At 50.8% G+C, this 14,563-nt stretch overlaps 1 protein-coding gene across 1 annotated transcript; it reads right to left on the bottom strand.

Moving 5' to 3' along the window:
* Positions 1-3,516: 3,516 nt before the first annotated feature.
* On the bottom strand, positions 3,517-9,166 carry LOC307226525 (protein huluwa-like; the record flags this gene model as incomplete). The annotated part of the gene is made up of 3 exons (XM_079995216.1): positions 3,517-3,768; positions 5,938-6,151; positions 8,654-9,166. The coding sequence occupies 3 exons, from the start codon at positions 9,164-9,166 to the stop codon at positions 3,611-3,613; spliced, it is 885 nt and encodes a 294-aa protein (XP_079851342.1). The 3' UTR covers positions 3,517-3,610.
* Between the last annotated feature and the right edge of the window lie 5,397 nt (positions 9,167-14,563).

Here is a 14,563-nt window from a genome sequence, read left to right as displayed (position 1 = left end):
TTCATCAGCATTTAAAGCTGCAGTTTTGGATTCTGGTTCACATGCTAACTTTAGAGGTGGTTTGGGGGCTGGTTATTTTGAACCAGAGCAGATTACATTGCATACAGATCCACTTAGCCCTGTGAAGTACCTGTTTTGCCCCTTTTCCAACCACTTCTGTAAATGGCACTCGCGTAAGGCTCCCTCTCAAAGTGATTAGATACTCTATAGCACAGCCTTTGCACATAGACTTTTTCATTCCCAAATCCACATCTGACAGGACACAGCTATGTGTACATTGAATGTTACCTTGGGAGTTAATACAGTTAATGCATATATTTATTTACCCTGTTCTTCAGCTGACAAGCGGTTCCCAAAGCTGCTTACCAGTACAAGAGTCCCTGCCCTCAGGCTTACTGACTAAAAGTTGTGACACAAAAGCTTGCATCGGTTCCTCTACACAAATCCATGGTTTGACTGCACTGTCCACAATTCTGGTTGCCACATCTCAGAAAAGTTGCTGTAAAGCTGGAAAATGTGCATAAAAGTGCACCAAAATGATCGAGGGGCAGAAGAAATAACCTCAGCAAAGCTTACAACAATTGTGGCTTTTCAGTTTAGAAGAAAAGTAAACTGGGAACAACAGGATGGAGGTGTGTCTCATAGGGTAGGCATGTCCAACCAGTAGGTCGCGATCTACCGGTAGATCTCCAGCTGATCCTGGTAGATTGCGGGACCCTTATCAAATGTCGGATTAAATAAAGTTTGCTGAAAGTTAACAAAAGCTGAAGAACTCTGGGCTCAAGAACTCTGGGCAATCCTCCGCAAAAAAAGCTCAAGAACTCTGAGCAGTCTACCCACCCCACGCATGCTCCTCCTCCCTCCAAAGACAACGTGTAGATCACTGCCAGTTTTCTTATACATACTGGGAATAAATCAGTCTCTTGGGAGTTGGACGTGCCTGTCATAGGGGAATGGGATCAGGGTGAGGAGGAGCCTCATAATAACTGAGAGCATCCAGTTAAACTGAAAGATTTGCTCTTTTTTAACACAGGGCAGAGTTAATGAAATTTTCTGCCACTTGCAACAAAACACAATTGCAATATCAGAACCAAAATGCTTCTGAATGCAGGTTGCACAGCTGTTGTTGCCTTCGTCTCCTGCTTGTGAGATGCCAGTTAGGACATTTGCTTGGCTGCTGTGAGAACAGGATGCTAGGCTAGAGGGAACCCCTTGAAGCCTGGTCTACCAAGGCCACTCTTTAGTTTGAATATATATATAACTTAGTGTTTGGGTGTGCTTTTTTATAGAGGCTCATCCATGAGTGTTCCTACAGATGGGCACTACAGGACATCACATGAAAGAGCTAAACCAACCTATATGATAAACCTCTCCTTCAGGATGACTTGTGACATGTTTTGTGGCTCTCACCTCTGTGTCCTCTTTGTGATATTGGGCACAATTTCAATTTGGAACCTTGGGCTAAAGACGTCTTGCTTCTGTGATCAAGCCAGACATTTCTGAGTAGAGAACTGGATGTGTTGCTTATCAAATCAGCAGGATAGAAATCCTAAGCAATTCCAAGTAACACCTCACTATGACTTACTTTGAGCTGCTGTGAGAGAAGCTGGTTGTATTTGAGAGTCAAATTAAAGACAGAAAAAGAACTGCCGCTCTTGGGACCCCTCTTTTCCAGCTTTGATAAAGAATAGTATTGTCTATTTGTTTTTCTCAACAACCCAGTTACCAGTTTTGCATTCAGAGTGTTCAGGTTCAAAAGCCACTTTCTCTGGTTTTTACTCTTGAAAATAAGCAATCTTTTTTCCGGACTTTGGTTGCTATAGGAATATGGGAATCTTCCGTTAACACTCCCTTAATTGGCTCAACCAATGCTATTTTTGTCCTGCGCTTCCACCCCTTTTCACTCCATGGAACTGAGGAGCTATTCAAAGGGAAAGCTGAAGTTGGAGATCTTTAGCCTGGAAGCTCTCCCCAAGACCAAAAGGAAAGAGCCATTTGTTTTCTGAAATTACATAGGAAGGCTGGCTGCTAGAACATTTTATCTATTGTGAGTAGGATTAGGGCTCAAGCAAGCACCTGTTTTACCTCATTTGTGCTGACCTAACTCAATTCTCAATGGTTCCAAAACAAGCAAAAACAAAATTTCAAGCACAGAGAAATAATGTTAATAAAATTTACTCAGAACCTGCCTCCAGGGTGTTCTTAGGCCTGATTGCTTTTGTTAGGCAGGCCTCACATTAGCACGTCCTCCCAGAAATGTGCTACAACTCAAAAGGTTCTACTCCTGTCTGCTGGGACACTTGTATCATACGTGAATGAACAGTGGTTAAGAGCACCGTCACAGTGGGACCTGGGAGACCAGGGTTCAAATCCCCATTCAGCCATGACGCTCACTGGGCGAGACCTTGGGCCAGTCACTTGAATGAAGCTACCACATTTCAGCAAGAGAGGTGTGTACTTCAGATCTTCTCTAGACCACGGCAACTTGGTTGTTCTGTAACCTCAGCACTTAGAAATCTGCAGGAAAGGTCAAGGACTGCCCCCTTAATGTATAAGGATGCACGCTTCGGTTTTTCCTCTTAACCTGCATCCCAGTTTCTGCTGCTCAGCCTGGAGGGGACAGCCCTCTGCTTTCCAAAGTCTTGCCCAAAGTCTTGCTTCTCACCCCTGCTTGAGAGACTCCATCAGATACTTTCAAGCTCTTTTCCAGGCTACAAAAGCTTAGTGTGTGAAAGAAAAGTGGGCAGGGGCAGGAGAGAAAAGCTAACTGAGGATTTTCTAATTGATGAATTAATGTGCTTTCTCTGGGGGGCCCATTCAACACTCTCTTTCCAGGTAAGACCAAGAGCCTTTGGGTAAAATGAGTAACATGCTGGGGCTCTCCTGCCTACACGCATTGCAGGGGATTGGACTAGATGCCCCTTTGGGGTCCCTTCCAACTCTACAATTCCTTGATTCTTCAAAAAGCAGCTGAGCAGAGAATAAAAGCTCCAGCATCTTCTTTAATAAAACACAAGTTGATAGAACACAAGTCTGGTACTACATGATACAGCGAGGGAGGCCGATTCCCCAGAGGGCTTCCTTTCTCCCTCCCTCCCTCCCTCCCACCCACGCAGGCACAAGACAGGCCTGTGCAAAAAATAGTGCCAGGAGTATCTGTGTTCTCTTTAATGCAAGTCCCTGCCACCAATTCCCATTGAGAGTTCCTGCCATCCAAGACCTGCTCAGATGGACCCTCCCTGTAAACTGTGTCCCAATTCCCCTTAAATCCATGCTAGCGCAAGTGTCCCTTTGCTTAAACCGACTGTGTGAAGGGATTAGCAATTGACAGGGTGGGCAGCCATGCATTTGTGCAGAGAAATGCAGGGCTTTGAGGGAGAGTGCAAATCAAGTGTGCATCAAGGAGATGTGCAAATCTCATTCTGAATTTGACATTAAGACAAGAATTTTCTTTTAGCAGCCAGTGCTTAACAGATAAAATACACAATAAATAAATAAACACACACACAAAATAAATTAAGTTAAAAACTTGGGCAGGCATTTCTGTGGAAAGGGCTGGGTGTGTATGAGAGCCACTGGCCCACAACCCACCCGCTGCCACTGCCCTGGGCTAGAGCCAGTATTGCTTGCTGTGAATGGGAGGCAGCTGCCGACTGAGCTGGTCTTCTCTCTTGTAGGTGGGGTCATAATAGTCCCACTCAAACAGCCGACCCAACAGGGGTGTTCCTGGACTTGCTTCGCAATCTGACAAGATCCTCACAGAGACACCTGCAAAAGACAGGTGGGAGCGGAGAAGAAGCCACTCAGATACTAGCCAAACATGCCAGCAGCCCTGCTAATTTAGCTACCATTATGGCTGCTTTGTTCCCCAATTGTCGTGGGTCCTTATGTAGCCAAAACAGGCCGATTCCTACACAGGAGAAAAGCATCCGCAGGCTTTTGCGGGGGGGGGGGGGACGACTCCCAAGGTTTGCAGGACAAAAAACCGAAAAACTTTCAGTGTGCTCCGCCCCCCCCCCCGCCATGCCAATGAGGACTTAGCAATGAGGGGGGACAATGTCGCCTGGGATGGATTGTCCTCTAAAAGAACCTAACAGATCCTGCTTCCAGTTTCACACTGAATGCCAAAGAGACGAGTGCCTGTCTTTGCTGCTTGGGAGGGGGGAGAATTCTGAAGAGAGAAAATGACATCATGCTGCCAAATCACAGCTTTGCTCAAATTCCTGGATTTTCCAATTGCTTTATGTGGGCAATTCTCGCTTTGATTCTGGGAGAGGAAGAAAAGGGGCCTAAACTTAGACTCTCCAGGAACTGGAAGCTGGCCATATTCCATGAATCAGTCCATGTTATGGTTGAGTGCTTTTGAGCCATTGAATGTTGGAGGTGGAAACAATGGAGGGGGTGGGGGCCCCTATCTCCCTGTCCTGAACTCTCTCCCCACCCAGAAATATTTAATGGGTTGAGTACTGGTACCTAGCCCCAATTCTCCTTTAAGAGCAGCAGGGCAAGTTTTCTGAAAATGCCCAGCATGCATCCACTTGATGGAAAGGAGAGCAGCAGGAGATGATCTGTGTGCTTCATGAGCCCAACATTATTCGACAGGAACCAAGTCTTCCAATATGCTGGAAGGCAGCACCAGCAGAGGGCCACGGGCCTGGCTTGAAGCATTTTATCCTGCCATTACACACCGGCAAGGACCGTTTGTGCCTACTGATCTCGAAATAAAAAATGGTGCCTGGGAGGAAGATGACCAGGAAGAATAAGAGGATTGAACAGGACATGGGAGGGAGGGACGTGGGAGCTGAATCAACTGTGAATGCCAAAGGTGGAAAAGAAGCTATTGGAAACTGGGCATCAGTCAGCTGCTCAAGGAAGTGATGGCACCAGCGCTGCAAGGCTAACATCCTGCCCAGCACCTGTAATATCACTGTAGCAGTCAAGTACAGCATTTCCTGTTTGCCCAGGGTGGACACACGGGGATGATACTCCAGCCAGGAGGACTTCCTGTCACACCTGTCTGGAGCATCCTTCCTCTGCGTGTGGCCAGGTAGATGAGCGTGACCCTAGGAGACCCCATAAAAGGGCCAGTCATGCAGCCATCTTTCTCTTGTTGCCATTTCTTCTCTTGACGCTGTTCTCTTGATGTTCTTTTGCTGTCTGCTGGCTCTCAGCCAGCAGCACATGGGCTCAATCGCCATATGGGATAAACTCACACGCTCTTCTGTAATCACAAGCTAAAGCCTGCTTTCAGGATCATACTCTGAACTGAATGTAAGTAAACTTCTTATCATTGCTTTTCAGGAAGACTGTTGTGTCCTTATTGTTTTAAAAGGGAATAAAGGGGAATTTACCAGGAACAATCCAATCTGGACAAGTCAGACTGAATTGCTTTAACTCAAGAGATTCAAACGAATCTAACAGCTAGCTTCCTGCTATGTACAAGGGAATGTGCTCTGCTACTAGCTCACTAGCATGAGTGAGGAAGGATAATATTTAATCAATATATCCTCTCCCACTATCCACAACATTCCCACGGCAGCAGGGTCACCCCAAGCTCAGTCCATTGAACTCAGACTAGAGGATGCCTCTGAATATCAGCTGCTGGGACCACAGGAGAGGAGAGGGCTCTTTTTTGGGGGGTTCAGCTCATGGGGTTTCTCTGGCCTGATCCAGCAACTCATCTTATGTACTTATTTCTTGCCCTGTCTTTGTTGGAGGGGGAACAACTTTGCCCTTCCCTGGGCAATATTCACCCTATTTCCTGCAGCCGGCTCTCCTGGGAGGAGAGTTTTATCCTCCCCTCAAATTCCTTTCCTGCTCACCACCAGGCCACCTTCTTTCGCCCAAGGTGCCCAGGGCTGAACACAACAGAATCTAACCCCCACTGGGCAGTCTGTAAAAAGCACTCCCAGGCCTGAGGTGTCGGCACTCACTCACCAGCACTGGCACCAAAGTCCGAGTCCAGGCCTGGTCCTTGAGAGGCTGTGAAGTTTGCAGAGTTGAGCTGCGCCCTCTGGTCCTCACATCGGATGCTGCTGCCGTGCTCAAAAGGCACCGCTTGTGGGAGGGTGGCAGACGCTGACCTGCTACTGCGGCAAACCTTGTTCTGGGTGCTGGTGTGGCAGCGGCTGAATGTGCTATCTGGGATACCCTGAAAACCAAACAGAGTGATTCCAAATGAAGAGTTCAGCTCAGTGATAGGGAATCTGCCTTGCATGCAGAAAGACCCTCGTCTGAAACCCTGGAGAGCAGCTGCCATCCGTGTAGACAGTACTGTGCTAGATAAACCCAGGCCTGACTCCATCTTCTCTGGAGAAGACAGAGGGTCCATTTTGTGCCTTGCCCTATGGTTACCATTATGCCATAAAGCCTACACAAGCAAGGCCACTAGACTCCAAGAGGGCAAGTCCAGTGCTGGAGGAGAGCTCTGTGAGCTTCTAGAAATGGGAAACTGTTAGTGGCAAGGGGAAAAAAACAGGTATAAAAGGAGAATTACTGGATGCCAAGATCCAGGTTTGGGGCAAGTACTCTGTGGTGGGAGAACCCCCAACAGAGATTTAAAACCACAAATTATTCAGCAAAGAAAAGCATGGAAATAGCCTATATTAGACCTTTGAAATATTCCCTAAGTTCCTTCCAAAGTTCCCCTCTTCCTCTAGCGTAGAAAAAGACTACACACTTGAGAAGTTAAAAAATGGTTTACTTACAAACTCTCAGATTCATGTGCTTTTCCATGTAGCATTCCATGGGGAGGGGGGTTGGGGTTGTACAGGCAGTAAAACTTGGTTTCGTTACAGAGTTGAAAGTCCTAAATTATTGGTAAAGGAACTCTAGAGGCTTGTGAGAGCCATGTGGTCTGAGCTTGGGGCAACTCACATGTTGGGTGAGGCAGCCTCCTCAGATGGCTCTCCTCAAGCAGCAGTACACCTGTTCTGCCACTCAGCTCCTCCACTGGTCTCTCCAACTTCTAGGGGCAGATGGGGACTGGTGGCAAAGTTCTGCAGAATGCCTCACCTCCTGCCAAGTTGGCTGATGGGGAGATCTCCTCCCATTCCTGGCAATGTGGTTGGTGGAGCTTTGCCCCAGCTTCTGCTGAAAGGAGGTGCTGATGCAAAGCCCTGCTGCCCGGCTAGAATCTTGCTTTGTTTTAAAGGGAAAGAGCATACAATTCTCTTGCAGGGCATCTCGACAGCATGTCCAGGCAGGGAAGAGAGAGAGAGAGAGAGAGAGAGAGAGAGAGAGAGAGAGAGCTAGCTAGCTGCTGGAATAATGCTGTAGATGGACCCAGTTTATATTCATTTCCTAAAATCTACACAGCCCTCAATTGTAAAAGAAATAAACTCTTCATGGTATTTAACCCCTACTAGGTTAGCAAAAATGTATAGAACTGCTACAAATACATGTTGGAAATGCAAAGAGAAAGAAGGCACTTTCTACCATATGTGGTGGATGTGCAAGATAACAAGAGCATTCCGGGAAATGATATAAAATGAGTTGAAAAAAATGTTTAAGATAACTTTTGTGAAAAACCCAGAAGCTTTTTTATTAGGAATTATAGGTGAAGAGATACCAAAGGAGCAGAAAAGACTATTCATGGATGTGACGACAGCTGTGATGATGCTTTTTGCCCAGAGATGGAATGGATAATCAAGATGATAGACTACGCCAAAATGGCAAAATTGACCGGGAGGATCAGAAACCAAGAAGATAAGAAATTTAACAAAGAATGGGGGGAAATTATAGGTTATCTTCAAGAACGCTGTAAATATTTAAAAACGTTAGCAGGATTGTCATAAAACTTGTAACAATTCTATGGTTAAAATTGGAAATTTGAAGAAAATTTGGGTAACATTATAAGATACAGCAGATAAAGATTTACAGTGGAACCCACAGAGGGGTGGAGGAAGTCCAAGGATTCAGGGGATCCTATGTATGCATAAAAATTGATTGTATTTGAATGTAAATAATACTTGTAAAAGGTAAAGGTAAAGGGACCCCTGACCGTTAGGTCCAGTCGTGGCCAACTCTGGGGTTGCGGCGCTCATCGCGCTTTATTGGCCGAGGGAACCGGCGTACAGCTTCCATGTGGCCAGCAGGACTGAGCCGCTTCCAGTGGTGTAGTGTGGGTTGTCAGCACCCCGGGGCAAGGTAAGTAATTTGTGCCCCCTAACCCTAACCCCCAGATGTTGCGCCCGGTGCGGCCGGCACCCCCCACGCTACCCCCCACGCTACGCCACTGGCCGCTTCTGGAGAACCAGAGCAGCGCACGGAAATGCCGTTTGCCTTCCCGCTGGAGCGGTACCTGTTTATCTACTTGCACTTTGACGTGCTTTCGAACTGCTAGGTGGGCAGGAGCAGGGACCGAGCCACGGGAGCTCACCCCATGGCAGGGATTCAAACCTCCGAACTTCTGATCGGCAAGTCCTAGGCTCTGTGGTTTAACCCACAGGGCCACCCGCGTCCAAAAATACTTGTAAAACAATACTTGTAAAACTTAATAAAAAAAAGAAAAAACTCTCCAAGCAGTTTACAAAAGATAAAATGATCAAGACTCGGCATAAAACACCTTCCTCGGGGAGAGAGGAAGAACAGCAGCCCCCAAGCAATGTTTGCCACTCGCCCCCCCCCCCCATTAGCTCAACCGCTTACTTACCCCAGTCCCTGAGCCACTCTCGGGCGTGTTGGGGGGCACCAAGATGGGCTGCTTGTCCTGGTCACTGGAGGAGGAAACGGTTCCCCGGGACGCCCCATTCCCCGGGTGGCCCCTCAGCGGAGCTTGGCTGCTGCGATGGGGCCTGGGCGTCCCCCTAGACCGAGACCCCGAGGATGCAGCCGCCCTCCCGCTGCAGGACAAGGGGAGCGGGAAGGCACGGGGGGCCCCGGGACCCTCAGCTGGCTGCAGGAGCTGCTGCAGGACGACCCTGCCGTTGCCATCCTGCCTCAGCACAGCGCTGCCCGAGACCACCTGGAAGAGGCGGGGGGAAGCCGGGGGGGCCGGGCCGAGCTCCCGCCTCCCCACCCTTCGGCAGGTGGGTCTCCAGCCCAGCAAGAGCAGGAGGTTCAGGAGGAAGAGGAGAAGAAGGCAGGGGATGAGCAAGCCCACCAGCAGGCGGAGGGTGGGCTGCAAGGCGCGCGCCTGCTCCTCCACACCCGCCGGGGGATCCATTCTGGCCCGTTAAATGTGGGCAGGGGTTTCTGGCTGCGCGAGGGAGGGAGAGGCTGAGGATGGGGCTTAAGCGCGCGCAGCTGGGCCGCCGAGCCTGCTCCGGCTCACAACCAGAATGGGATTCAGGTGCTGAGGGAGGGAGGCTGGGAAAGGGACGCGCCGCTTCTGCAAAAGGGATCTCAGCTGCCTTCTGGGTTGCAGCTGAGGACGCCCGGAAGGGAAACCGCAAAAAAAAAAGTTGGGCCCTTTGGTAACCTATTGTGGGCCCGATCCTGTGCATGTTTACTCAAAGGTAAAAAGCCCGTTGAATTCAATTGGCCACATTCCAAAGGAACTTGGCGCACGGCTGCAGCCTGCGACCCTCACCCAAGTTGCGTACTTTGGCGCTTCGTCCTATCCGCACTGGCCTGGGGGAACCGAAGAGCCTGGCCTGAGATCCCCGATGATGATAAATTTATAATTTATACCCCGCCACTGGCTGGGTTTCCCCAGCCACCCTGGGTGGCTTCCAGCAAAGTGACTGACCTTCAGAGACATAACTGCCTCTGACAGTGGAGGGGTAAATAGCCATCCTGGCTGGCGGCCAACGGGAGTCTTATCCTCTTCCATAAATTCATCTAGTCCTCTTTTAAAGTCAGCCGAGTCTTGTGGGAGGGAGTTCCGCAGTTTAACTCTGCACTGCGTGAAGGACTTTCTTTTCTCCGTCCTGAATCTTCCAGCAATCGGCTCCCCCGGATGTCCACGAACTTCTAGTGCTATGGGAACTTGTCTGCGCCTGCTTTCTCCACGCAACGCCTAATCCTGAAGGCTTCTGCCATGCCGCCGCTTCCTAGCTTTTTCTCTAAGCTAAAATCTTCACCTGTTGATTGCTGGGGATGAAGCTGCTGCTGAAAGCACAGGGTTTTTCTCTGGTCAATTGGTCACTAAACACGCTGGGTGTGTGAATCTACACTGCTGCAAACTTCCCTCACAGCGTGAGACTGTATGAGCGCTCACTTGGAAGCAAGTTCCGCCCAAGTTCGCAAGGTTCAAGAGCCCAGTCCAGGGGCCAGATGGCTGCTTCTCCTTGCTACCGCTGTGCGCAATGGTTGCGTGGGGCAGAAGAGGCCAGGGTCCATGCATCTTTAAGAGTGAAGGCTAGGGAGGGTCCCCAAGGCCTCCCCCTCCCCACTCCCCGGTGCGCAAAGAGGCCGCGTTCCTGGGCAGCGATTCTCCAGCCACGCGGCAGGGGGCGCTCTCCCATCGCTCAGAGGCTGGCAGGGCTCCCAGATGGTCCCGATGGGACACGTGCACTTTCCTCTATGGGGGTCTCTGCTTCCCTGACCTGACTGGCATGTGCTCTCCAAACCCTGTGCTTGGAATACCCTCTTATTAACACCCGTCCCATCTTTGACCCCAGCCCGACCCATTTCCTTTTCCAACACCACATCCCTCTCCCGTTAAGGATGCTCGTGCCAGAACTCGCTCCTAAGCCCAATGCGCGGCTGAGCTGTCCTTTGGGGCGGGCGGTGTTCTTTCCCTCCCCCTTTCCCCTGAGTCCTGATCCAGACTTCTGGTGGGGTCTCAGATTTGTTTATTTATTGCATTTCATTCCCACCTTTCCTGCGAGGAGCTCAAGGTGGCCCAAATCGTTCTCCCCCTCCTGGTTCAGGCCTCACAACCCTGTGAGGAAGGTTAGGCTGAGAGGCAGGGACCAGCCACCAAGGCTACCCTGTGGCTAAGTGACGATCTGAACCCTGGTCCTTCAGGTCCTAGTCAGGCACTCTAACCCCTGCACCACGCTGCCTCTCCTTGGGTTGTGCTTGGGACTGTAAGCCCGTGACCAGGGGTGGTGCCTGCTGCTCCCGATGGATTCATCCAGAGGGAAAGGGTGCGAGCTTGCGATGTATAGGCTGAGAGACCTGAGTTCCCTTCCTTTGGCCGCGGTTCCTGCATCGCAGTGGGTTGGGCTAGATGACCCCTGAGGTCCCTTCCTACAATTCTATGGTCCTATGAAGAGCGTGTGCCCTCTCTGTGGCTCATCCCATCCACGCCTGGCCAGGCCCAAGAAGTGGCTGGCGTTCTCCTTTCCTTGAGGAGGGTCTTTTTCCCCAGCCGTTTGTGGCCTGGCCGGGCCTTTGGTTTGCTTGGCACCCTCTCCCTGATGGCAGCAGCAGCACGTGGGCACGTGGCCCTGATCGGCCCCCAGAGCGGTGCCATCTGGGACGTCGGCAAAGACGCCGGCAGGGCGGCAGAAGCACCGTCTGCTGCTTCGGCGCAGAGACTGGCTGTGCCGCCAGGAGTCAGCTGACGCAGCTTCCATGTTCCCAGAACAGCCTGGGCAGGCAGCAGGAAGTGGCAGAACTGCCAGAACCCAGCAAGGGACAAGGAGTCTGGCTTCTCTCAGGGGGACCAAAACACTGGGGAGTCACTGGCAGCCCTGGCTTCCTAAGCACCATTGAGCAGGGGGCCCAGGAGCCATGGAAGTGAATGGACATCAGATCTTCTTCATGTAACACATGGCTAAACTAGGGAACTCTCCCACAGGAGGCAAGAATGGCCAAGAATCTAGATGGCTTTAAAAGAGGATTAGGCAGGAAGAGAGGCCTTTTCTAGCATCTTTCACCAGTGTGCCCAGAGTAAGGGAAAGGGTAAAGGGACTTCTGACCATTAGGTCCAGTCGTGGCCGACTCTGGGGCTGCAGCGCTCATCTCACTTTACTGGCCGAGGGAGCCAGCGTACAGCTTCCGGGTCATGTGGCCAGCATGACTAAGCCGCTTCTGGCGAACCAGAGCAGCACATGGAAACGCCGTTTACCTTCCCGCCGGAGTGGTACCTATTTATCTACTTGCACTTTGACGTGCTTTCAAACTGCTAGGCTGGCACGAGCAATGGGAGCTCACCCCGTCGCGGGGATTCAAACCGCCGACCATCTGATCGGCAAGTCCTAGGCTCTGTGGTTTAACCCACAGCGCCACCCGTGTCCATGTGCCCAGAGTAGTCATGGCAATTTACAGCTGAAAACGCTGGCAGTAGTAAGATAAAATCAACAGTGTAAACAAGTTTTGATGGATGTAATAATGGAATACTGAATGGTATAGTTTTTATAAAATATGCAGGGATTTATGACATGTAAAACGAACCATGGAAAGAGAAGAAGGGAAGTCATTGATGTAAAATGAGTATTTTAAATTGTAAAACAGAAAACATAATAAAAATTATATACAAAAATAAAAAACAAAAAAACCCCCAGGGTAGTCATGGCAGTCAATGGCCTGTCAGGTTTGTAGGTTGGGAGGAGCTCTTCTGCACAACTGAGAAGTTGCAAATGTTGCCCTCTCTTCAAAGTTGGATGTAATGAGGTGGGTGATTATTATTATTATTATTATTATTATTATTATTATTATTATTATTATTTACGTACTGCAACATAAAAATGCAATATAAAAAAACACAAAATACATAATAAAAAGAAGAACAGCAACAAACCAATAATTTCTCCCTCCCCAGGGGCATAGCCAGAATTTATTGGGGAGGCAGGCTTTATGTTGGGGGGCAGAGCTGAATTATCTGGGACACAATCAGTCAGTTAGTTAAATATTTACCTGAATTGGGTGGGGGGGGGCAGCTGCAACTCCCCAGCTACGCCCCTGCCCCTCCAGCAACACATTGTAAGGAGCATCTGATGTGAATTAGCCCAAGGCCTGGATGAAGAGGAACGTTTTCACCTGGTGCCTGAAGGTGTATAAGGCAGGCGGCAGGTGAGCCTCCCTGGGAAGAGCATTGAGGTGTGGGGCACCTTGAGTCCTTCTCCTCTGTCCCTGGAGCAGCCTGAGCCATTTTGCTGCCCGAGCCAAAGGACAAGATGGTTCCCCCTCCAACTTCTGTGCACAAAATCTGACTGGGCTGGGAGCTGAATCTAGGCTGGCAGACTCCATGGCCGACATTCCTAGGCAATTTCTGCCTCCCAAGGCAGCAACCTCCCTCTGTCTCATGGAAGGGCCATTCCTGCTCTCATGGTGGCCTTGCCATGGGCAAAGCAGGGGGCAGGGCTCCTTTCCCAAACCTGCTTCTGCCCCCTCTGAGTCCCAGCTGAACGTGATGGGGCTCCTTCTCCTCTCCCTGCCCCCCCAAGCCGCCTTTGGGGTGAGGAGGAAAGAGGAGGCCTCCTTGTCCTCTGAACCCAGTTCCTGTGTTGTGGGAGGCAGGCGAGAGCAGAGGATGCCCACCTCACCCCTTCCCCACATCCCTAGAACTTCTTCCAGGAAGGGGGGGCGGCATTGGTGATGCCTGCCTGTCATTCGAGACTCCCCATTTTCTCTGCAGGACAGCAAAAGGGAACGCTCCCCAGGGTGTTCTCGGTGCCAAAGCTAAGCCTTGGAACAAGGGATCAAGACCTCTGGGCATGCACAGAGTGCCTTTCTTTTTGGTCATATCTAGGTTAAGGGCAGGGACGGGGCTGGCACTGTGGGTTAAACCACAGAGCCTAGGACTTCCCGATCAGAAGGTCGGCGGTTCGAATCCCCGTGACGGAGTGAGCTCCCATTGCTCGGTCCCTGCTCCTGCCAACCTAGCAGTTCGAAAGCACGTCAAAGTGCAAGTAGATAAATAGGTACCGCTCCAGCGGGAAGGTAAACGGCGTTTCCGTGCACTGCTCTGGTTCGCCAGAAGCGGCTCAGTCATGCTGGCCACATGACCCGGAAGCTGTACACCGGCTCCCTCGGCCAATAAAGCGAGATGAGCGCTGCAACCCCAGAGTCGGTCACGACTGGACCTAATGGTCAGGGGTCCTTTATCTTAAGGGCAGAGGTCTCCTGGTAGACAGGAGATGGGTTTGAAAGGGAAAGGTCTTCCAGGGACGCCACGCAGCCTTGCTGGCAGCATCAGAGACCCAGCCGGCGATGGCGCTGCGTCCCTGGAGAGGGCGCCTTGGCACCCTTCAGCTGTGATGTCTGTGCCTCCAGCTTCCGCCACCCACTTGCTGCCAGCCCCTGCTGACTTGACGGGGAGCCGCGCGCTGCCAGACACCCCCTCCTGCTTTGTGCAAGCACACAAATACACAATCCCCCGCCTGACTGCAGCTGAGGCTGGCAAGCCGCATGCCTGGATTGGGGGTGTAGCAGCTTTGTAGCCCCCCAGGTGGTGGAAGGGGGCAGTGAGGGACATGAGCAGCTTGGACGGTGACTTGTCCTTTGTGGAAGAAGGCCTGGGAGAAAACAAGCCTGGCTCATGGTGGGAGATGGTGGGAGGGACCCTGGTGTTGGCCTCGCCCCGAGCAAAGATAGCGGGTGGTCACCTGACTCACAAGCAGGCCTCTCCCCAGTTTGGCTGGTGTGGTTCAGTGGGCAAAAATCGGTGGGCAATCCAGGAGTGTGTGTGTAACTGGCCCAGGCAATGGCACTGATCATTCCTGTTGCT

This window comes from Podarcis cretensis, assembly GCF_951804945.1.
Source record: "Podarcis cretensis genome assembly, chromosome: 11".
In the NCBI taxonomy this organism is placed as follows: Eukaryota; Metazoa; Chordata; class Lepidosauria; order Squamata; family Lacertidae; genus Podarcis; species Podarcis cretensis.
The sequence above is the reverse complement of the archived record's forward strand: the minus strand, read 5'-3'. Positions and strand labels throughout refer to the sequence as shown.